This window comes from Salvelinus sp. IW2-2015, linkage group LG6.1, assembly GCF_002910315.2.
Source record: "Salvelinus sp. IW2-2015 linkage group LG6.1, ASM291031v2, whole genome shotgun sequence".
NCBI lineage: Eukaryota > Metazoa > Chordata > Actinopteri > Salmoniformes > Salmonidae > Salvelinus > Salvelinus sp. IW2-2015.
The window spans coordinates 1918053-1941886 of record NC_036845.1 but is presented as its reverse complement, the minus strand read 5'-3'; the positions used below and the strand labels follow the sequence as shown (position 1 = coordinate 1941886).

Sequence of the window (23834 nt, the reverse complement as noted above, 5' to 3'; positions counted from 1 at the left end):
TGCACATATCTGGCCACCCAGATGTGTTGCTCTGTCCCTTCCTCCACTGTCAGGTCATGCTCCCCCAGAGAAACCATAGTGTGGCCAGGTCTGAGGAGGAGGAGGAGTAGAGTAGAGTAGAGTAGAGTGGAGTTTAACAAAAATATTTGTTTGTTTTCGGTGAACATATGGGCTGCATGCATTTTACACTGATTTCAAGAAAGAAAAAAAGGGGGAATACCTACTCGACAAAGCAGTTCCAGGCGGTAAGCACCCACCACTCGTTGATGAGGGCACCACTACACCTTTCCTCCCCATACCAGCCCACCTTAGTGTTCCACAGGTAGACCTGCCAGGGTCTGGAGTGGGGTTGGCAAACTTCCTGCAACAACGCTCCATCCTCCTTTACTGGAACAGCCGCTAAATAAGAGAGAGAGAAATGGTCATAGTATAGATGAGTGTAAAGACTGAGTGTACAAAACATTAAGAACACCTTCCTAATATTGAGATACACCCGGTCAGTCTATGTCATGGAAAGAGCATAATGTTCAGTACACTCAGTGTATTTTATTTTACTAGGCAAGTCAGTTCAGAACAAATTCTTATTTTCAATGACAGCCTAGGAACAGTGGGTTAACTGCCTTGTTCAGGGGCAGAACTACAGATTTGTACCTTGTCAGCTCGGGGATTTGATCTTGCAACCTTTACGGTTACTAGTCCAACGCACTAGGCTACGCTGCCGTATATCTCCCTCCCTAACCTGTCTCTAAAAGAAGGTATCATTCTTCATGCTCTTGCATTGCATAACTGTCTCATGATGCTGTAGATACTGTGTATTACAGTCTTACCTGCACATCCCAAAGCCAAGGCCAGCAGTAGCAGCTTCATCATGTCTTGGTCTCTGTATGAGACTGGGTTTAGTCTGTGGTTCTTTTATACCTGTGTATCTGTGCCTCTAGCCTTTAGATCTCTGGGAGTTGACCGCCTGGGCTGCACCTGTGCTTTGTTTTCCTGGCACTTCTCTCATGTCTGTGACTGGATAGGTATGCTGCGACTGGATAGGTATGCTGTGACTGGATAGGTATGCTGTGACTGGATAGGTATGTTGTGACTGGATAGGTATGCTGTGACTGTATGCTGTGACTGGATAGGTATGCTGTGACTGGATAGGTATGCTGTGACTGGATAGGTATGCTGTGACTGGATAGGTATGCTGTGACTGGATAGGTAGTGCTTGACTGGATTAGGTATGCTGTGACTGGATAGGTATGCTTGGGCCCTGGGCCTGGAATAGGCACTGGACTGGTTACTGTGGCTGCGTGTATCTTGTGGGGACTGGAAGGTATGGCTTTTCGGACTGTGCTATGTGGACTGCGAAGGTATGGCTGACTGGAAGTATCTAGTGATGAAGCGTTATGCTGCGGACTGGATAGGTATGCTGGCGACTGGATAGGTATGCTGCGACTGATAGGTATGCTGTGACTGGATAGGTATGCTGTGACTGCGATAGGTAATGCTGTGACTGATAGGTATGCTGTGACGGATAGGTTATGCGTGACTGCGATAGTAATGCCCTGCGACTGGATAGGTATGCTGTGACTGGATAGGTTATTCTTTATTAATGCTGGACTGGATAGGTATGCTGTGACTGGATAGGTAGTGTGACTGATACGTATGCTTGACTGATAGGTATGCTGTGACTGGATAGGTGTGCTGTGACTGGATAGGTATGCTGCGACTGGATAGGTATGCTGTGACTGGATAGGTATGCTGTGACTGGATGGTATGCTGTGACTGGATAGGTATGCTGTGACCTGGATAGGTATGCTGTGACTGGATAGGTATGCTGTGACTGGATAGGTATGCTGTGAACTGGATAGGTATGCTGTGACTGGATAGTATGCTGTGACTATAGGCCCCCATCCAGTCAATTACAGATGTGTTTGTAATATACTTTTATTTTATTGGACATACAGATGTAGGCATCTTAATTTCAGCCAGTTTTCTAAAGCAAGAAAAACAATCCTGCAGCAACAGAACATGTGGATTATTATGTGCATTATAATCAATGGACATTTTGTAAGGGTTGAATACTGGGAAAATCAAAGTCTGAAATTTCTAGGTGGAGATTAAATACTTCAGGAGCCTTTTTAAACCTCAAAATACACAACAGCTCTCCTGCAGCAAGGTGATCAAATGAAGATCCTACATCTGTATAAAGAGCATACAATTTGCCATTTTTGACATAATACAAATATAACAGTATATTTTTTTTACATTATTAAAACACAAACAACAAAGCAAAAACAAACAAACAGAACAAAAAACTTAGCCCTTTAATTTAAAACACGTTGCCCTTTAGTATGAGACACATTGTTGCTCTTGTAGTACAGGTGCTATGTCCTTTTACTGTCACCATTGGAAAGAAACGAATAAACAAGAAGAGATAAGGCTACTCATATAATTCCTAGCATTTAGAGTTAATATTTCAACTGTGATCAAAGTACTCAGTGGGAATCTACTATTATGTAACCCCTTGTATCAATGTCAGTGCCCTCATTTAGTAATATCAAGTGAAGCTATTCATTAACCGTGGTTTGATTACTAAGAGAAGGCAACAATGTGGCCTTGTGAGACAGATAAAGTTGTGAGAGAATTGGGAAATCATGATGGGGAAATGTAGGTACTCAGAAGAAGCCTACTCAGGGATTTCAGGTATTTAGTTTGAATACATTTTGAGTCAGTTTGAATGAATTTAGACTGAGGCAGATTGGCCATATCCCTGCTAGTGTATCACAACCCTATGAAGAGGTTAACTAACAGTTCAAGATGTTCTTCTCTGTGGTCTTGTAGCTCCAGGGTCTTACATCTTCAGTGAACATGATCATATTTGAGGTAAAATGTATTATTTCTGTCAGTTATCATTGCAGCTTCAAAAGGATCATGAATAGCTCACTTCGAACCTTTCTGAGATCAGAAACCCAGAGGACACCCTTTATTTCCACTCATTTAGAAACTCAAGCTCTGGTTGAGAATGTGTCTCTCAGAAACAGTCACAGGAATCAGTGTTTTCTTTTTCCTTTATATTCAGGTGGAGAGGCAGCTGACTCAGTGTTAGGTGATAGTTATGTACAGTAGGCATTGTGAGACTCCATATTGTCCATATTGTAAACTCTGAGACATGATGTACACACAACCATATTGACATCACAAACCTGTGATGACATATCCTACGTCTCTCAACTTTGTCTGATAATAAAACACTAAGTACAATGATCGTACTGACTCATATGAATAATGCCCCTCAAGAAACACATAGGGTTTACTGGTTTTCTACAAACGCATGTTTTTATTTCAAGATACGTTGACATTAAAAATAACATTTAAAAAAGTATTTTCCTACTTTCACTGACTTTGCTGATAGCTACTTTACTGTAAAATGTTTTAACTTCCTACGACTGTGATATGTGGTTGTCTCACCTAGCTATCTTTAGATGAATGCACTAATTGTAAGTTGTTCTGGATAAGAGCGTCTGCTAAATGATTGAAACGTAAAATGTTGACATAAAATAATACTGTATTTCAATCTACACCGACTCCAGGGGGACGTCACGAGGGTTGGAGGTCTGGTGAAGCTGATCGGAGGCTCCAGGATGAGAGAGTAGGGGCCCACAGCTGCGACACTCTCCTCACCAAGGCATTTTGAAGACGTTGGGGACACAGAGGGAAACAAGGAAGGGTCTTTACTGTTGGTATAAGATGTGGTAGACCTGGTCCTGCAGGATGCCAGCGTAAGTGATCACCGCCACGGTGGTGTCACTGAGGGCATTCCTGATGGACACAGACACATGGACAGTGCATTAACTGTCAGCCTGCTATCTTGACCTGCTGTTCCGTTCTTGTGTGTGTGCGTGTCTGTCTTACTTGGCCTTCTCCTTCAGCTTCACGCCATCGATGCTGTCCAGCCAGCTAGAGGCGGTGCTGATGGATGTTTTGTAGTAGCTCTTGGCGGCGCTGGTCAGCTTTTCCAGGGTTCCCTGCTCTCCATCAGCCTCGGCAACATCTGCAACCGGTTCCTCAGGCGTACCCTCAGCTTGTCTAGGCAGACGGAGGCCCTGAGCACCTAGAAGGGGAGGGTTAGGGTTAGAGGGTCAAAATGGTTGGTTGGTCAGTCTGTCAGTCAGTCATTATTGCCGCTCGAGGTGCTCTTATCTGGAGTGTTTAATGTTTCAAATCAAATCAAATTTTATTGGTCGCATACACAAAATTAGCAGATGTTATTGTAGGTGTAGCGAAATGCTATTATGATAAAGCAACCTTCTGGGATGCCCAGTGAGACTGCATAAAAGACAACCTGGAACACCACCAGTATGTCAGTCAGTTAGTCAGTCAGTCATCAGTCAGTCAGTCAGTCAGTCAGTCAGTCAGTTAGTTAGTTAGTTAGTCAGTCAGTCAGTCAGTCAGTTAGTCAGTCAGTTAGTCAGTCAGTTAGTCAGTCAGTTAGTCAGTCAGTCAGTCAGTCAGTCAGTTTAGTCAGACAGTTAGTCAGTCAGTCAGTCAGACAGTAGTCAGTCCAGTTAGTCGCAAGTTTAGTCAGTCAGTTCAGTCGGTTAGTCAGTCCAGTTAGTCCAGTCAGTCCAGTCAGTTAGTCATATGTCAGTCAGACAGGTTAGTCAGTTAGTCAGTCAGTCAATCAGTCAGTCAGTTAGTTAGTCATCAGTCTCAGTTTTAGTCAGTCAGTCAGTCAGTCAGTCAGTCAGTCAGTCACAGTCAGTCAGTCAGTCAGTCAGTCAGTTAGTTAGTCAGTCAGTCAGTCAGTCAGTCAGGTAGTCAGACAGTTAGTCAGTCAGTCAGTCAGTCAGTCAGTTAGTCAGTCAGTCAGTCAGACAGTTAGTTAGTCAGTCAGTCAGTTAGTCAGTCGTCAGTTAGTCAGTCGGTAGTCAGACAGTCAGTCAGTAGTCAGTCAGTTAGTCAAGTCAGTCAATCGGTCAGTTAGTTAGTCAGTCAGTCAGTTAGTCAGTCAGTTAGTCAGTCAGTCAGTTAGTCAGTCAGTCAGTGTCAGTTAGTCAAGTTAGTCAGTTAGTCAGTCAGTCAGTCAGTCAGTTAGTCAGTCAGTTAGTTAGTCAGTCAGTCAGTCAGTCAGTTAGTCAGTCAGTCAGTTAGTCAGTCCAGTTAGTCAGTCAGTCAGTTAGTCAGCCTCAGTCAGTCAGTTAGTCAGTTAGTCAGTCAGTTAAGTCGGTCAGTCAGTCAGTCAGTCAGATTAGTCAGTCAGTCAGTTAGTCAGTCAGGTCAGTCAGTCGTCAGTCAGTCAGTTGTCAGCAGTAGTCAGACAGTCAGTTAGTCAGTCAGTTAGTCAAGTCAGGTTCAGTCAGTCAGTCAGTCAGTTAGTCAGTCAGTTAGTCAGTCAGTTCAGTCAGTCAGTCAGTCCAGTCAGTCCAGTCGGTCAGTCAGTACCGTCGTTTAGTCACTCAGTCCAGTCCAGTCAGTCAGTCAGTTAGTCAGTCAGTCAGTCAGTCAGTCAGTCAGTTAGTCAGTCAGTTAGTCAGTCAGTCAGTTAGTCAGTCAGTCAATCAGTCAGTCAGGGTCTTGACTGTGTACTTACTGAGGCCCAGAAGAGTGACAAGCACAGTGATGATCAGAATCTTGTTCATGATGTCACTCAGATCTGTGTGCAAAGCAAACATCTTGGTGAGGATCAGACAAACCATTCATCAACTTGTCCACTAGTCGGCATCATTTCCTCTTCCTTTTCAGCTCTGCTCTTAGCCTTATCTCATCTCAGGCTGATCTAATCTCTTCTATTTTATCTCAAACATGTCTTTTAACATGTGTCCAATGACTAAGGTAAGGCTATTCTGAGGTTGGCAATGTTTTTAATGACAATGAAACTATAATTTTTCTGGGTTTGTGTCACACTATGATGCAGCAGACCACATACAGATGCAGGATCTTACTTTGACCAGTTTCTCACAGCAGGAAAATAATCCTGGAGAAACAGGAAATAATAATTATAATATTATTATAATTAATGGCCATTTTTGTAGGGGGTTGATACATTTTAGTTAGCAAATCAAGTCTGAAATGTTAAATTGCAAACTTTAGAAGCCTTTTTAAATCTTGAATATACTACAAGTTTGCATTTCCTGCTCTTTCCAGCTCATTTCCTGGATCAAATTAAGGTCCTACATCTGTATAGACATGCTATAATTTATTTAGTTATTCTGTTCAGTTGGAACCCCTCTCAATACCCTCTACTTGATCTCTCCCAGAGAGTGTTTTGTCCAACATTCTGGAGACAGACGTGTAATACCCATCTTACCCACCCAATACCCATCTACAACACCTTATAACAGTGATATTATCATGACGTGCACCCTTTTCTTTTTCTCCATACAGATGTGTGAACCTAAAGAAGATGGTGAACTAAAAGATGGTGAACTAAAAAATGGCAAACCAAAAGAGGGTGAACCAAAAGATGGTGAACCAAAACAGGGTGAACCAAACGAACATGGCTGTACTCACTGTTTCTCCTCTCCGTACTGGGTGACAGTAATGAATAGCAGGCAGTAGCTGAGAGGCGGCGGTGAGCTAGCCTGTATATATATGAGTGGGGATGTGTTGACTTGTCGTTCTCCGAGCCAAAGTGCACTCCTCTGAGATAAACACCCACTGTTCAGGTGTTTGTGTATGTGATAAAAAAAGTGAGAGAGAGGACAGACAGGGTCAAAGATGGAGATGCTATGACAGTAACATGTTCATAATTTGTTGATTTAGTATCATTTGAGTTTAGTGTAGGGGATTCTGTGTATTTGCCAATCCAGATAGGTGTCCTGAAATGTAACAGAACAAGTTATCCTGATTGCTGATTGGTTTTCATTGGAGACTGGTTGATTTTTATTGGTCTTTATTAAGTCAGTAGAGTTCATATTACAACCCCCTACCACCACCCCCTCCCATGCCTAAGCACACAGTCCTAAGTCTAGATCACCATTGACACGTCCGTCGGTCTGGTTACTACAGGTTAGCACAGACCCCACTGCACTCAAATGGTGCTGGTAAACTAAGACAAAGATTCACCAAGTGGTGCTGGTAAACTAAGACAAAGATTCACCAAGTGGTGCTGGTAAACTATCGGTCAATGACTCACTACCAGTGAAAGTGAATGGTGGGGCAGCATGATCTGTATTACTGAATATCTAATGTGAAGCCCAGTGCTGTAGCTGTGAGCTGTTTAAACTGCATCATTCAAATCTTCAGGTGTATTGTGATGAATCTGCCATGATCTTTTAGCAAAAAAATCCTCTTAATAACCTGTCCTGGCTGTGTGTGTGAGGTCAAGTGATTTTACAATAAAGTATGATTGTACATTTCCAGTATTACGTTACATTTCCCGTGTTAGACTTGATTGGTACAACGGGGGAGTTCAGTATTTATTTCCAACTTGTTGTTAGATGTTTCCTCTATGGGCCAGAAGAAACTGTCATCCATGCTTCAGTTCTTTTAACTGACACTGCAAACTCAACATTAAGTTGTGAAATACTGAACTTTTTCTTAGTATTGAAAGATTTTTTTTCCTTCTTTGTTTACTAAATTTAGTGCTGTGTAAACACTCCAGTCACCTGATTCCCTGTCACACGTCAGGTTGTTTTGTGTCCTGTCACTATGACAGGTTGTTTTGTGCCCTGTCAATATGACCAGGTCTCTGGTAGGTGGTGGTGGTGATAAACTGAAGGGACAGGCTGGTATGCATCTAATGTCTTGACATTTGTCAATCACTTTGAGATCTGTCGGGTAAAAACGTTGACTGAATAGAAGGTATCAATAAATGAGTTGACATAGCAAGGGAACAGACAAGGACAGAGTAATGCACGTTTTCTTAGATTATCTGTAGCACTAAAGCAAAAACCTCCTGACCATATCCCTTCTCACTGATCATTGGTTGAATAGGGAGGGTTGTGCCCTTGATCATTATCTAATCTGTTTGGCGCGGAATTAGCTTTTGGAGTGAGATTGAAGATCGAACTCATTAAACATATTTTAATTGGTGTATATGTCTTATTTATTTAATTATTAATTGAGGCCCTTTATTTAGCCAAGTAGGTTATGAAGAACATGTTCAGCTACATAGCGACCTGGCAAGAGGGTGCAGTGAAACAGGGCAGCAACAGCAGACATGTAATATTTGCACTTTGTGATTGACCACCCACACTGTATGTCTGCTGTATTTCTCTCTGGTAGTGGGAAAAACGTGTTGGACTTGTGTGACTCAGTTGCCCAGTTCAGGAAACATATTGTTATATCCCTCCTCTGTACTCTACTCTACTATTCTGTACTGTTCTGGACTGTTCTGTTCGGTTATGGACTTTTCTGTTCTGGACTGTTTTGGACTGTACTATTCTGTTCTGGACTGTTCTGGACTATTCTGTTCTGGACTATTCTGTTCTTGACTGTTCTGTTCTGTTCTGGACTGATTTGTTCTGGACTGTTATGTACTATTCTGTTCTGGACTGGACTGTTCTGTACTATTCTGTTCTGGACTGTTCTGTTCTGTACTGGACTGTTCTGGACTGTCCTGTTCTGGACTGGACTGTTCTGTACTATTCTGTTCTGGACTGTTCTGGACTGTTCTGTTCTGTACTATTCTGTACTGGCCTGTAATGTTCATCATACAAATCTGGGAGATATGCATGAACATATCCTACATTACACAACTTTGTCTAATAATACACAACTGAACAAACAGGTCATACAGACTCATACAACTGAATCATGCTCCTCAAGAAACACATAGGGTCTACTGTTTTCCTGCTATTCATGTTTTTATTTCAAGATAATTTGTTGACATAAAATAACACAGTATTTCAAACTGTTCCAGATGTGCCTGAAATCTGACGTCAGAGTCATTTGAGTTGACTGCACCACTGGGTGCCACTATAATTTGACATGTGTTTCTGCCCAACTGGGTTTCCCGTGGTGAAACACTAGGGCTCTTTTCTTCATTCATAATGGTAAGGTTCTGTATGCAGTCTGAGGTGAGCCTAAAGAGAGTAGGGGCGCACAGCTACGACAGTCTCCTCACCAAGGGACTTTGAAGATGCAGAGGTAAGCAAGGAATTATATTTACTGTTGGTGTAAGATATGGTAAACCTGTTCCTGCAGGATGCCAGAGTAGGTGCTCACCGCCATGGTGGTGTCAATGTAGGCATTCCTGATGGACACACAGACACATGGAAAATAAATGAGCAACATCAGCCACCGGGGCCGGTTCCTCAACCACAGCCTCCTCAGCCGCACGCTCCTCAGCTACCTCTTCTGGAGCCTCACGCTCCTCAGCTACCTCTTCTGGAGCCTCACGCTCCTCAGCTACCTCTTCTGGAGCCTCACGCCCTCAGCTACTCTTCTGGAGCCTAACGCTCCTCAGCTACCTCTTCTGGAGCCTCACGTCCTCAGCTACTCTTCTGGAGCCTCACGCTCCTCAGCTACCTCTTCTGGAGCCTCACGCTCCTCAGCTACCTCTTCTGGAGCCTCACGCTCCTCAGCTACCTCTTCTGGAGCCTCACGCTCCTCAGCTACCTCTTCTGGAGCCTCACGCTCCTCAGCTACCTTTCTGGAGCCTCACGCTCCTCAGCTCCTCTTCTGGAGCCTCAGCTCCTCAGCTACCTCTTCTGGAGCTCACGCTCCCAGCTACCTCTTCTGGAGCCTCACGCTCCTCAGCTAACCTCTTCTGGAGCCTCACGCTCCTCAGCTACTCTTTCTGGAGCCTCACGCTCCTCAGCTACCTCTTCTGGAGCCTCCGCTCCTCAGCTACCTCTTCTGGAGCCTCACGCTCCGCAGCTACCTCTTCTGGAGCCTCACGCTCCGCAGCTACCTCTTCTGGAGCCTCACGCTCCTCAGCTACCTCTTCTGGAGCCTCACGCTCCTCAGCTACCTCTTCTGGAGCCTCACGCTCCTCAGCTACCTCTTCTGGAGCCTCACGCTCCGCAGCTACCTCTTCTGGAGCCTCACGCTCCTCAGCTACCTCTCTGGAGCATCACACTCCTCAGCTACCTCTTCTGGAGCCTCACGCTCCTCAGCTACCTCTTCTGGAGCCTCACGCTCCTCAGCTACCTCTTTGGAGCCTCACGCTCCTCAGCTTGCCTCGGCAAACGGATGCCCTGAGCATCCGTGGAAGAGAGAGGAGGGTTAGAGATTCAAAGTGTGTGTGAAAGTCTACATTTAGCCGGCTCAAAATGTTTGGTTGGTCAGACTGTCAGTCAGTCGATGGTGCCGCTCCAGGTGGTATTTTTTTCAGACTGGAGAAGTTTTTACGTTTCAGAACCACACTAATATGACATAGAAACCTTCTGGGATGCACAGTGAGACTGCAAAAAGACAACCTGGAACACCACCAGTAAGTCAGTCTGTCTGTAAGGATCTTGACTGTGTACAGTCGTGGCCAAAAGTTTTGAGAATGACACAAATATTCATTTTCACAAGTCTGTTGCCTCAGTGTCTTTAGATATTTTGTCAGATGTTACTATGGAATACTGAAGTATAATTACAAGCATTTCATAAGTGTCAAAGGCTTTTATTGACAATTACATGAAGTTGATGCAAAGAGTCAATATTTGCAGTGTTGACCCTTCTTTTTCAAGACCTCTGCAATCCTCCCTGGCATGCTGTCAATCAACTTCTGGGCCACATCCTGACTGATGGCAGCCCATTCTTGCATAATCAATGCTTGGAGTTTGTCAGAATTTGTGGGTTTTGTTTGTGCCACCGCCTTTTGAGGATTGACCACAAGTTCTCAATGGATTAAGGTCTGGGGAGTTTCCTGACCATGGATCCAAAATATCGATGTTTTGTTCCCCTAGCCACTTAGTTATCACTTTTGCCTTATGGCAAGGTGCTCCATCATGCTGGAAAAGGCATTGTTCGTCACCAAACTGTTCCTGGATGGTTGGGAGAAGTTGCTCTCGGAGGATGTGTTGGTACCATTCTTTATTCATGACTGTGTTCTTAGGCCAAAATGTGAGTGAGCCCACTCCCTTGGCTGAGAAGCAACCCCACACATGAATGGTCTCAGGATGCTTTACTGTTGGCATGACACAGGACTGATGGTAGCACTCACCTTGTCTTCTCCGGACAAACTTTTATCCAGGATGCTCAAACAATCGGAAAGGGGATTCATCAGAGAAAATGACTTTACCCCAGTCCTCAGCAGTCCAATCCCTGTACCTTTTGCAGAATATCAGTCTGTCCCTGATGTTTTTCCTGGAGAGAAGTGGCTTCTTTGCTGCCCTTCTTGACACCAGGCCATCCTCCAAAGTCTTTGCCTCACTGTGCGTGCAGATGCACTCACACCTGCCTGCTGCCATTCCTGAGCAATCTCTGTACTGGTGGTGCCCCGATCCGCAGCTGAATCAACTTTAGGAGACGGTCCTGGCGCTTGCTGGCACTTCTTGGGCGCCCTGAAGCCTTCTTCACAACAATTGAACCACTCTCCTTGAAGTTCTTGATGATCCAATAAATGGTTGATTTAGGTGCAATCTTACTGGCAGCAATATCCTTGCCTGTGAAGCCCTTTTTGTGCAAAGCAATGATGATGGCATGTGTTTCCTTGCAGGTAACCATGATAGACAGAGGAAGAACAATGATTCCAAGCACCACCCTCCTTTTGAAGCTTCTAGTCTGTTATTCAAACTCAATCAGCATGACAGAGTGATCTCCAGCCTTGTCCTCGTCAACAATCACACCTGTGTTAACGAGAGAATCACTGACATGATGTCAGCTGGTCTTTTTGTGGCAGGGCTGAAATGCAGTGGAAATGTTTTTGGGGGATTCAGTTCATTTGCATGGCAAAGAGGGACTTTGCAATTAATTGCAATTCATCTGATCACTCTTCATAACATTCTGGAGTATATGCAAATTTACCAAAACATGGTGAACCAAAATATGGGGAACTAAAAGATGGTGTACCAACAGATGGATAACCAACGAATATGGCTGTTCTCACTGTTTCTCCTCTCCGTACTGGGTAACAGGAATGAATAGCAGGCAGTAGCTGAGCGGAAGCAGTGAGCTAGCCTGTATGTACACTACCGTTCAAAAGTTTGGGGTCAAATAGAAATGTCCATGTTTTTGAAAGAAAAGCAACAAAAAAATTGTCCATTAAAATAACATACAATTGATCTGAAATACAGTGTAGACATTGTTAATGTTGTAAATGACTATTGTGGCTGGAAACGGCAGATTTTTTATGGAATATCTACATAGACGTACAGAGGCCCATTATCAGCAACTATCATTCCTGTGTTCCAATGGCACATTGTGTTAGCTAATCCAAGTTTATCATTTTAAAAGGCTAATTGATCATTAGAAAACGCTTTTGCAATTATGTCAGCACAGCTGAAAACTGTTGTTCTGATTAAAGAAGCAATAAAACTGGCCTTCTTTAGACTAGCTGAGTATCTGGAGCATCAGCATTTGTGGGTTCGATTACAGGCTCAAAATGTCCAGAAACAAAGATCTTTCTTCTGAAACTCATCAGTCTATTCTTCTTCTGAGAAATGAAGGCTATTCCATTCTAGAAATTGTCAAGAAACTGAAGATCTCGTACAACGCTGTGTACTACTCCCTTCACAGAACAGCGCGAACTGACTCTAACCAGAATAGAAAGAGGAGTGGGAGGCCCCGGTGCACAACTGAGCAAGAGGACAAGTACATTAGAGTGTCTAGTTTGAGAAACAGACACCTCAACTGGCAGCTTCATTAAATAGTTCCCACAAAACACCAATCTCAACGTCAACAGTGAAGAGGCGACTCCGGGATGCTGCTCTTCTAAGCAGAGTTCCTCTGTCCAGTGTCTGTGTTCTTTTGCCCATCTTAATCTTTTATTTTTATTGGCCAGTCTGAGATATGGTTGCTAATAATAGGCCTCTGTACGCCTATGTAGTTATTCCATTAAAAATCTGCCATTTCCAGCTACAATAGTCATTTCCAACATTGACAATGTCTACACTGTATTTCTGATCAATTAGATGTTATTTTAATGGACAAAAAATGTGCTTTTCTTTCAAAAACAAGGACATTTCTAAGTGACCACAAACTTTTGAATGGTAGTGTATATTTGAGTGGGGATGTGTTGACTGAGTCAAAGTCAAAGTTCACTCCTTCGTTCAGGTGTTGATGAAGAGAGCTGTAACGATTGTCGTCGGGAGAAGGAGAAGAGGACCAAGGTGCAGCGTGGTAAGTATTCATAAATACGTTTCTTTAATAAATATGAACACTAACAAAACGACAAACGAACAGTTCTGAAAGGTGACGACAAACACTAAACAGAAAATAATCACCCACAACTCAAAGTGGGAGAACAGGCTACGTAAATATGGTTCTCAATCAAAGACAACGATAGACAGCTGCCTCTGATTGAGAACCACACACGGCCAAACACAAAGAAATAGACAACATAGAACACCAGACCTAGAATGCCCACCCAAACTCACGCCCTGACCAACCAAAATAGAGACATAAAAAGGATCTCTACGGTCAGGGCGTGACAAGAGCAAGAGAGAGTGGGTCAAAATGGAGGTGCTATCCCCACATCATTTCGTTAATCAATGAGATTACAACCTATTTTCACCGACTAAAAATACAGCAAAAAGTTTGCTGAAATCCCAATGTGTTTTCACTGTGATATCAACAATCTAAAAGCACAACCAAATTCCGACGGAAAATCAATGTGAGATTTTTGGTTTAGTTGTCACCTAAATGTGTTATCACTGTGCATTCAACCATTTAAAAGCACAACAAAGTTCAAATTTGAATAAAATGTCAGATATTTTATACAGCAACTTAAAGGTGATACACATAGGATTTTCTATTTAATATTTGCATTGTAATTTCAGAAAATGTCCATAATATATCTGCAGTAATAGTGGAATGATAATGTTTCAAAGGGAGATTTGTTTTGAATGCAGCCTAGTGCTAGATGAATTGTAACAGCACTAGGCTACATTCAAAACAAATCTCCCTTCCCCTCATCCCATGGCGGAGACTTGCGCTTGAGCCTTTTACTTTTAGTTTTGGTCCACCAGCTTCAAACAGCTGTAAAAAATATTTTTTTGTTATTGAAAATATATTTCACAGTGTCTGTTACTTGAACTCTATGAAGCATTTATTTGGGCTGCAATTTCTGAGGCTGGTAACTAATGAACTTACCCTCTGCAGCAGAGGTAACTCTGGGTCTTCCTTTCCTGTGACGGTCCTCATGAGAGCCAGTTTCATTATAGTGCTTGATGGTTTTTGCGACTGCACTTGAGGAAACTTTCAAAATTCTTGTCTTAAAGTAATGATGGACTGTCATTTCTCTTCGCTTATTTTAGCTTTTCTTGCCATAATATGGACTTGTTTTTTTACCAAATAGGGATATCTTCTGTATACCACCCCTACCTTATTTAACCTTTATTTAACTAGGCAAGTCAGTTAAGAACAAATTCTTATTTTCAATGACAGCCTAGGAACAGTGGGTTAACTGCCTTGTTCAGGGGCAGAACGATAGATTTGTACCTTATCCACTTGGGGATTTGATCTTGCAATCTTTCGGTTACTAGTCCAACACTCTAACCACTAGGCTACGCTGCCGCTAACTTGTCACAACACAACTGATTGGCTCAAATACATTAAGAAGGAAAGAAACATCACAAGTTAACTTTTAAGAACACATACCTGTTAATTACACCATGCCTAAACCGGACGCGTTGCGTGTGCGAGCGTTGCAAAATAAATGTACACATACAGTGGCTTGCGAAAGTATTAACCCCCTTGTATTAACCCCCTGTTTTGTTGCCTTACAACCTGGAGTTAAAATTGATTTTTGGGGGGTTTGTATCATTTGATTTACACAACATGCCTACCAAATTGAAAATGCAAAATATTTTTTTATTGTGAAACAAACAAGAAATAAGACAAAGAAACAGAAAACTTGAGCGTGTATAACTATTCACCCCCTCAAAGTAAATACTTTGTAGAGCCACCTTTTGCAGCAATTACAGCTGCAAGTCTCTTGGGGTATGTCTCTATAAGTTTGGCACATCTAGCCACTGGGATTTTTGCCCATTCTTCAAGGCAACACTGCTCCAGCTCCTTCAAGTTGGATGGGTTCCGCTGGTGTACAGCCATCTTTAAGTCATACCACAGATTCTGAATTGGGTTGAGGTCTGTTTCCCCTTAAACCACTCGAATGTTGCTTTAGCAGTATGCTTAGGGTCATTGTCCTGCTGGAAGGTGAACCTCCCTCCCAGTCTCAAATCTCTGGAAGACTGAAACAGGTTTCCCTCAAGAATTTCCCTGTATTTAGCACCATCCATCATTCCTTCAATTCTGACCAGTTTCCCAGTCCCTGCCGATGAAAAACATCCCCACAGCATTATGCTTCCCCCACCAGGCTCCACCACCATGCTTTGCCTGTTTGGCAGTTCTTCAGTTTCAGGCCAAATAATTAATGTGAGCCAGCAGACCTGACTGGTCACTTGCAGAGTATGCAAAAAGATAATCAGGGCAAAGTATGGACAAACCTCTGTCAACATTTACAAGTCCATCATCTTGCTGAGTTCGCTGTTCTGGATGAACATAATGGTGTTCCTTACTAGAAACCTTCACGTAGGCCTAAGACATGGTAAAAAAAAATACACTACCTGATGGTTCCTCATTGCACTTTATTTTAAATGTAATTTTATATTGTAGCCTAAATTCAAATCAAGACTAATTTTGTTCGAAAAAAAAAATATATTCTGTCAAACCTTGAATGACCGATTTACACAGGTTTTTTTGCATTCATTTAGGTAATTTTTATATTTATTTTGTTTAGGATACTTTATATATTTTCAAACTTTAAGGCCAATATTTAGGATTTGTACAGTTCTATAGGTTAAAGGCATATTCTGATAGGCCTATTCATTTATTCGTTTTTAAGTGTTATAAAGAATGTTATAAATATTAATTTGTTTTATCTGATTGTATATTTAGTATTTTTACAGTTCGATAGTTTACAAGTTGAACTTGATCAAAGTAACATTTACTGCAACTTTTATTGACAGTGGCCTATGTGTTGGTCTATATTTTTTTATTTATTTTACCTTTATTTAACCAGGTAGGCTAGTTGAGAACAAGTTCTCATTTGCAACTGCGACCTGGCTGTTTGGTTTGCAAGGAGGGATTTTCCGACCTAACAATTTATTTTGCCTATACTTTGGTCAAGTAAAGCAGAAACGTACCAGGTTTGTTACATTTATATATTTGATTAGTCTATCTTTTAATTGTTTGTTCTATCTCTAGTCAACTTTCTGAGCTCAAACTCCGTCAGGCCTATACAGGGACTTCAGAAAGTATTCACACTCCTTGACTTTTTCCACATTTTGTTATGTTACAGCCTGAATTCGAAATGTATTCAATTAGATGTTGTGTCATTGGCCTACACAATTTACTCCTGAACTTATTTTGTCTTCCATAACAAAGGGGTTGAATGCTTAAGATATTTCAGCTTTTCATTTTTTATTCATTTGTAAAAATGTTTAAAAACCTAATTCCACTTTTGACATTATGGGGTATTGTGTGTATCTACATTGGTCTCTTGCATTATGTTAATAGTCTAACTATCGCATATGTATTGGAATGTATTTTGCTATGGCAAATAGGGAATGGGCCATTTGGCATGTCACCCTGCCGTGTGCTCCCTCCACTGTGCTGTTGTCAGCTGCCGGACTCTGGAGGTGCAGTCAAATTTAAATATGCTAATCGTTTGTGACATTACGATGTCGTCACCATCGTCAATGGTTGTCAAATATCGTCAATAGAAGATGCAATCTTAAAATCACCCAACCCTACTGTCAGTATGGATCACACATTGGCACACAAGTCTCTGGTAGGCATGGTAGTGGTGGTAAACTGAGGGAACATTTGTAAATCACTTTGACATTAAAAAAATATTTATTTTTTACAAAAATCTCAAAGTATGTAGTATACCCTCTGTTACTATGGGTATTCTCATCTGTCCTGTCAAGTTCTGTCCTGTTCTCATCTGTCCTGTTCACATCTGTCCTTTTCTCATCTGTCCTGTTCTCCTCTGTTCTGTCATGTTCTGTCCTGTTCTCATCTGTCCTGTTCACATCTGTCCTTTTCTCATCTGTCCTGTTCTCCTCTGTTCTGTCATGTTCTGTCCTGTTTTAATCTGTCCTGTTCACATCTGTCCTTTTCCCATCTCTCCTGTTCTTATCTGTCCTTTTCCCATCTGTCCTTTTCTCATCTGTCCTGTTCTCATCTGTTCTGTCCTGTTGACATCTGTCCTGATCTCATCTGTTCTGTCATGTTCTGTCCTGTTCTCAACTGTTCTGTCATGTTCTGTCCTGTTCTCATCTGTTCTGGCCTGTTCTGTTCTGCTCTCCTCTGTTCTGTTCTGTTCTCAATCAAAACAAGTGACGGGCTACAGTTTTGTTGTGTGTGTTAAAATCTCAAAATGCAGCTTTAACCACTTTGTACCGAAATGGTGCTTGTTTTAATGAATTCCAAAGAAACATATGTTTTTATAGGTTGTTATTGTGTATTTACCATGTAACTCTTAAATAATGAATCATAATAATAAGTACATAATTTCTTTACCCTAAAATAAAGTGCTATCCATAACTTCTTAATAATTAAACAATTAAGCAGTTTGATCAACATTTCTCACTTGTGGTATTTAAAGAAAAATCTGGTTCATGATATTATTATTCATATGGATGAGTAAAAATGTTTCTGCACCAAATACCCTAATTAAACATGATGCACAAGTATCAGTCGAGTGTTTCAACTTTCAGATCTTTATTGAACACAAACACACACACACACACAAACTCCTGTTAGAGTATCAAACACGTAGTTATATACATGCACAATGTTGAATGAATGTTTAAGCTCTTTCGAGATGTCAATCTTCCTATCTACCATGCTTTGACCTTTCTTTCACTTGAACAGTCATGTCTAGGAAAGTGTTGACATAGAAAACGGGAGGGGATGTGTTTTGCATTGTGCATTTCTCTTCTCAATCACCTTCAGGTATTTCCCCCCTCTAGCATTTAATACATGTATCAGAAGCACAGCTAAAGCAGAGCCAAGCCCTGTGTGGAAAGGTACAAGCGTGTGGGGTGGTCCGATGCGATGGAGGCTATCTAGGGCTCATTCCTCGACGGGTAGGACTTTGTCGAGGTAAACCTTGATGGAGTTGATGGCCTCGTCCAGGTAGGTGCCGACATGGGGGCGCACATAGTGTCCGTACAGACCCAGGCCGGCCATACGGGCCTTGTCCACCAAGGGTGCTGCTTCCTGGGCCAGACCACTGGGCAACACACACACAGAGACAGGAGGAGATGTCAGTGTGTCATAGGTTAACAGCCATCCTATGTGTCCCAGACTTGGGTTCAAATACATGTGTATTTTAGTATTATTATTTTTATATCTGTGTATTGAGTATTCTGAAATACTCAGCCCAAAACAAGTACTTTTATTTGAGTATTTGAATGGATATTTGAGAAAACTAAAACAAATAGTCTTCCAAATTGTATTTGAAAGTATTTCAAAAACCTGGGTTAAATGCATGGGAGTGTATCTGAGCCAGTGTATTTCAGTCATTTCAAATACTTTCCAAGTGTATTTCCAACTACTTGTTTTTTTAAATAAAGATGATCTGAATACTTGTTTTGAAATGTAATGAAATGTAATTGAAATACCTTAAATTGTATTTTAAGTTCTGATGTGTCCAGTGGTTAACGTCCAATAAAGAATGGTAAAATATCTAGGTAACATGTTGATAGGCATGAGGGGCCAGCATCTAAGATCCTATAATCATTTGAAATCCTATTTCAAAGCTATGGACAGATAGACAGAATAACTGACAGTAAATCAGACAGACGGATAGACAGACAAACAGGCAGGACAACAGAAGGACATCGACAGACTGACTCAGTGCAGGGTCTGGATCGATGCGTCAAGTTAACTTGGTTGTGTCGCGGTGGGGCACTCACGTTCCGATCTTGACAACGCTCAGGAATTTCGGGTTGCCCTGCAGCTCCTCGATGTAGTCTTTGGCAGCCTGGCCCTGGCCCTGTCCCAGGCTCTCAGTCATAGGCCCCACAGCAGCCTGCACCTTGCCGTAGGCGTTCATCAGCCTCTTGTAGAACACAGACTTCATGGTCTCATACTTCTCCACCAGCTCCTTGTCTGGCTCTGGTACTTGACACAGGCACACAGAGACTGGAGGGGAGACAGGGAAGAGATAGTTTTTATTAATTCATTGCACTTGCTTGACTTGATTGACTGCTGTTATAGAGTATCTAAAACCACTGGACTAACTATAGCCACAAAATAGCCCTAATATATTAAAATGCTTCGCATAACCATGCAGTGTGTGTGAGTAAGGTTGATTTAGTGTCTGTGTAATGGAGATAGTTTGGTCACTTGGTTTGATCGCTCTCATGATGAGTAAACTCGGCTGAAATAATCAAAGGCCATTTCAACCTGACGTCTGAGGTCTCTCTTATCCCTGCAGATTGTGTAGCAGTGGTGTCTGATGCCCATAGTGTCACTGCTCAACGTAGTCGGTCTATCACCTCCACAAGTCCATCACAGTTCAAGGCCTTTCACCTCTCAGATAAACATACAACTAACTGTGCTATGCATTCCTGTTGCTGACATATTCTCTCACTGTCACTGACATGTTCACAGCTGCAGGTCAAAGGTAGCTATTACCTTCTGTTGTATAAATGGCTGGAATGAACGCTATATATCAATTTTCATAAATGTTGGTAAATTTGCCTTTATTGTTTAAAGACATTATGGAAGAGATAGTTTTTGTCACTGTGTAATCATGGCATGGGGTTGTTCAATGACAGCCATGTCTTTGTTTAAAATATCACGAGGGTTTCATTTCATTTTTTTTTAGCAAAATGCTATATATCCGCCTCTCTCACAGAAAGAAGTTGTATTACAGCTAGGTTTTACACAGTCAAATGTGCCAAATAGCTACATTGTTTATAAAGAACTGTAGAAATTATACATTTGTGACATCAATATACGGTAATAATTTTTTTACAAAAAAATATTCAACACAGTAATATGAGATCTGTATGTAAAACCTTTATATTTTACATTTTTGTCATTTACCAGATGCTTTTATCCATCTTAAGCTAACTAGGTGAGACAACCACATGTCACAGTAAAATATACAGGATACGAACCTTCCATTCCAGCTAAACAATGGATAAACAGCGGTTTGGCCAAAAAACTAACATTTTCATACACATCTAAAATCTATGAATGAATCATCTGAGAACAGTAACCAATATGTTACACGCACATGAAGGTACCTATAAGCATTCATTTCTGATGAAAAAACACATCTGGTTTGAGTTCTGCAGGGTGTGTGTTGCAGGTTCTAGGTCTTACCTTGGAGTGCAAGCACTAAGGCTAATGCCAATTTTCCGTTCATTTCTGAAAGAAAAAGACAAACACAATAGGAATTTATATGCATTATTTAGATGAAGTTAAATGCAATGCCTGTCTATTTATTAGACTCGAAATCACACCTTTCTGATCAGGCATCAATGAAACTGTTGACCTGTTTATATCTGATAGGAAAGGAAGATGCATCTTAAAATGCATGAGAAAATAACTGTATACATTAATACATTTATATTTTTAGAGATACTAGAGCATTGAAATAATATATCTATAAAAGTTGAGAAGAGAGAGAGAAAAAGATGACCTCCTGTTGTAGTGTGTGTACAGATCCCAGTGAATTAAATGACAGTCTCCTTTGGTGGCTGAGTTGTCTGTAAAGCAATCTGGACAAGTAGACACCATGATATAGTGAGGAGAGTAAACAAACGTCATCTAATGAGTATGCACACAGGTACGCAGGCACACAAACACCTACAGGAACACACGCACACACGCACACACACCCACGCACCAGACACACCAGAACCCACTGTACCTATAGGACAAACATCCACACACTTGTTCGCCTACACAAAGTCCATTGCACTTGAGACAGGTGACGCAATGCATCCAGATTATCACTTGGATTGGTTTCTGAAAATGATTTATGCTGCAATGCCCTATTCTGCATACGAGGGAAAGCATAAATTCTCCTCAAAAACGTCTGCATATCAGTGCATGAAGTAGATTTCTGTTTGAATGAAGGATCTTGTTAAGCATTATAACTGTGTCTGAAAGTTTTCCATAATTTATTTGTCAACATTTGTGTGGAACATAAACCAGTATGTTTGACTGCCTCTATGTAACTCATTGAAAATCTGTATTCTTGCACACATTCAGAATTCACGAACTCAACAACAAAACACTCTTCACAATGTCTAACAAAAAATCATCTCAATGGTTTATTCACGCTAAGGTCCATTCTCACTGTCTATTTGAACGTGTTTCATGTATCCCAGTTAGTCAGATTATGGTTTTGATTGAATGAAACAGGGCCCTGAGTGTGTTGACTGTGTTCCAGGATCGATGTCTGCAGTCCACACAGAGAGAGCTGAGAGAAATGGCCTGCAGGTCACACACATCTCCCCTCCAGCCAGACACACCTGCTGAACCTTGTATCTCAACTGTCAACTCTCACCTAGATAACACTCCGATTTCAGCACAGTCTGTAGATGTCACTCCCATCACTGATGTCTCTGTCCGTCTGTCCGTCTGTCTCTTTCTTTCTGTCTCATTCTTTCTCTCCCTCTTTGTCATTCCCTGTTGCTTTCTCTGCCTTTCTAAAATCTATTCTCAGTCTCTCTCAGCTTTCTACTTCATTTCAATTCAGAGATGGATGAATGTGAGGAGTGTAGACCGTGTCAAGGGAAAGTTTATGAAAAGGCACAACACTATAATGGTACAATTAAATGTTTTTTATTTTATTTTTCGTTGAATTAATTTTGGTGGTTCACAATAGTTAATTGACTCACTCAGATGCAATATGTGAGCCATAACGGTATGATTACTAATACACTCTATGGCAGTTTTAATACTATCACAACCCTTGTGCTGAGGTTAGTGAAACACCAGTAAATGGGTGTCCTCATTCACCGGCCAAATCATACAGCACTGTTTACGCGCTCTTCTAAAACATTGTAACACAAATGTCCTAGTTGTAATCCTTAGTTCATATGAACATAGAATCAGCCCTAGTATCACCTTGCATGAGTATATGTGCTGGCAGTGAGCTGGGTGGGTGTTCGTCTGCCTTAGATTCAGGTGCCATTAGATGGGTCTGTACTGGTCCATCTTCTCCTTGACTCTGTCCCAGAAGGAACTGGTAGAGGCTGAGTCCCAGTCCATGTAGGGATCAGCCACTGGTTTGATGTGGTCCTCGTAGTACGCACCAGCAAAGGCCCACACCACCTCTCTTATTCTCTGGGCTTTAACTTTGGCCCCTCTGTAAGACACACACACACAATAATAAATCAGTTGGAAGCAGCATCTACTGAGTGCACGCCTTTTACCTTTATCCTTAAAACGGCAAGGTCGGCCATGGTGACTGTGTGTCTGTTTGTACCTGTATGCCTCTGTTGCCCGCTGCAGAACCCCCTCAGAGTCAGAGTCCCCTGGGGCAGGCATCTGGGCCACTATGGACACACATGCTATGGAGGAGAGAAGTTACAGTAGGTTACAGTAGGTAACAGTAGGTAACAGACTACCAGTCCATGTCAACAGTTCAATGGAGGATAGAACAGATAGAGAGTAAAAAAAAAAATGAAATGCACGGCCACACCTTGAAGGAGCAAGACGAGAGCAACCAGCCTCAGTTTCCCTTGCATCTGTCATAGAAACAGAATGAGAGGGAAGACTTGGCTAAAATACACATCTCACTTAGAAAATTGATATTACATATAATGAAATTATTCAATAAACAGTACATTACATTTTTCATCACCCCAAACAAAAATAATCATACATTCAAATGATACATCACTGATATGTATATATATTTCTGTAATCAACAGTATCACTCATAACAGCTGGCCTCCAGTATAAAAACAGCTGGTCAATACACAATTCAAAGTAAGTGAAAGAGCATTTTAGGGAGCACTTTACCTTAGTGTTTGTTCTCAGTATTGTCCAATCTGTTTGGTGGAATCAAGTCACTTTATTTGAATTAGGGGACTTCTCACAGCGCTTTTTCTTGGTTGCATGTGTACGTTGTTCTTGTTTTGGTGACCACTGACCGATGGTCTGTTTTTGGGTGGGAAGTGGTGGACTGATTGGATTGGCTTAGATGATCAGTGAGTCAGTCATAAGTAGTCCAGTGGTTCGATACTCTTTATTTATTTAAGTTCTGAGAAAAGATTTTTCAGGGTATACTGCAAAAACCAAAACGTAAGCAAGCGGAAATATCTAATATTTCGTGATAATTCCCTTTAGACAATATATTTTTTTTTACCAAGCTAAATTATCTAACGTCATTGGCAGATAATTTATTTTAACCTAAAAAAAAAAGGTTAACACAAAATATCATGAAAAATATCATGAAATAAGATACATGACTTGTGTCAGCTGCTGTATGCAGTAGGCCAAAGTTCCTTTAATAAAGACGAGTGGACATGTTGGCTTGTAAGTATTCAGACCAGGTCTTTATATCACTGTGCTCCAGATAGATTTATTAAGAAGACAGCAGGTCAATGAAATAGAGTACTGTTTTGGACTAGACCCAATGTCTCAGTCAGCAGAACTCAAGAGAGGAGTCCACTTCACAATACCTATCTCTCTCTCTCTCTCTCTCTCTCTCTCTCTCTCTCTCTCTCTCTCTCTCTCTCTCTCTCTCTCTCTCTCTCTCTCTCTCT

The 23834-nt window shown here is 41.6% G+C and overlaps 3 protein-coding genes and 1 long non-coding RNA gene across 4 annotated transcripts in view; 1 reads left to right on the top strand and 3 right to left on the bottom strand.

The window, feature by feature from the left end:
• The window catches only part of LOC111964602 (trypsinogen-like protein 3), a 5777-nt gene extending 4692 nt beyond the window's left edge, over positions 1-1085 (bottom strand). Inside the window, exons 1-3 of the mRNA XM_070443784.1 lie at positions 828-1085; positions 225-399; positions 6-90 (exon numbers count right to left, since the gene is read on the bottom strand). Coding sequence (XP_070299885.1) covers positions 6-90; positions 225-399; positions 828-870 — 303 coding nt within the window. The 5' untranslated portion in view covers positions 871-1085. The remainder of the gene's footprint in view (positions 1-5; positions 91-224; positions 400-827) is intronic.
• A 2210-nt stretch (positions 1086-3295) lies between these two features.
• Positions 3296-14338, bottom strand: LOC139027870 (uncharacterized). The gene is made up of 5 exons (XM_070443889.1): positions 14179-14338; positions 6502-6648; positions 5582-5644; positions 3904-4102; positions 3296-3810 (listed from the first exon to the last, which is right to left on the bottom strand). Exons 1-5 carry the CDS (start codon positions 14321-14323, stop codon positions 3723-3725), a joined length of 642 nt encoding a protein of 213 aa, XP_070299990.1. The 5' UTR covers positions 14324-14338; the 3' UTR covers positions 3296-3722.
• LOC139027871 (uncharacterized) lies at positions 5350-5533 on the top strand. The gene is made up of 2 exons (XR_011480007.1): positions 5350-5386; positions 5457-5533. It is a non-coding gene; the product is annotated as an uncharacterized lncRNA (long non-coding RNA).
• A 7549-nt stretch (positions 14339-21887) lies between the features above and the next one.
• apoc4 (apolipoprotein C-IV) lies at positions 21888-23637 on the bottom strand. Its single transcript, XM_070443888.1, has 4 exons — positions 23089-23637; positions 22766-22811; positions 22550-22634; positions 21888-22429 (listed from the first exon to the last, which is right to left on the bottom strand). The coding sequence occupies exons 2-4, from the start codon at positions 22809-22811 to the stop codon at positions 22255-22257; spliced, it is 306 nt and encodes a 101-aa protein (XP_070299989.1). The 5' UTR covers positions 23089-23637; the 3' UTR covers positions 21888-22254.
• Between the last annotated feature and the right edge of the window lie 197 nt (positions 23638-23834).

Bases quoted from the DNA above. Each gene is read 5' to 3' on its own strand.
- LOC139027870 (XM_070443889.1), bottom strand. From the start codon at position 14,323: ATGACAGTCCATCATTACTTTAAGACAAGAATTTTGAAAGTTTCCTCA. The intron at 4,103-5,581 runs GTAAGTACACAG...CTCCCCTTCTAG, and splicing joins TGTCACTCTTCTGGGCCTCA to GTGCTCAGGGCCTCCGTCTG. The intron at 3,811-3,903 runs GTAAGACAGACA...TGTGTCCATCAG, and splicing joins AAGCTGAAGGAGAAGGCCAA to GAATGCCCTCAGTGACACCA.
- apoc4 (XM_070443888.1), bottom strand. From the start codon at position 22,811: ATGCAAGGGAAACTGAGGCTGGTTGCTCTCGTCTTGCTCCTTCAAG. The intron at 22,635-22,765 runs GTGTGGCCGTGC...TCTCCTCCATAG, and splicing joins TCTCGTCTTGCTCCTTCAAG to CATGTGTGTCCATAGTGGCC. The intron at 22,430-22,549 runs GTACAAACAGAC...TGTGTCTTACAG, and splicing joins CGGGCAACAGAGGCATACAG to AGGGGCCAAAGTTAAAGCCC.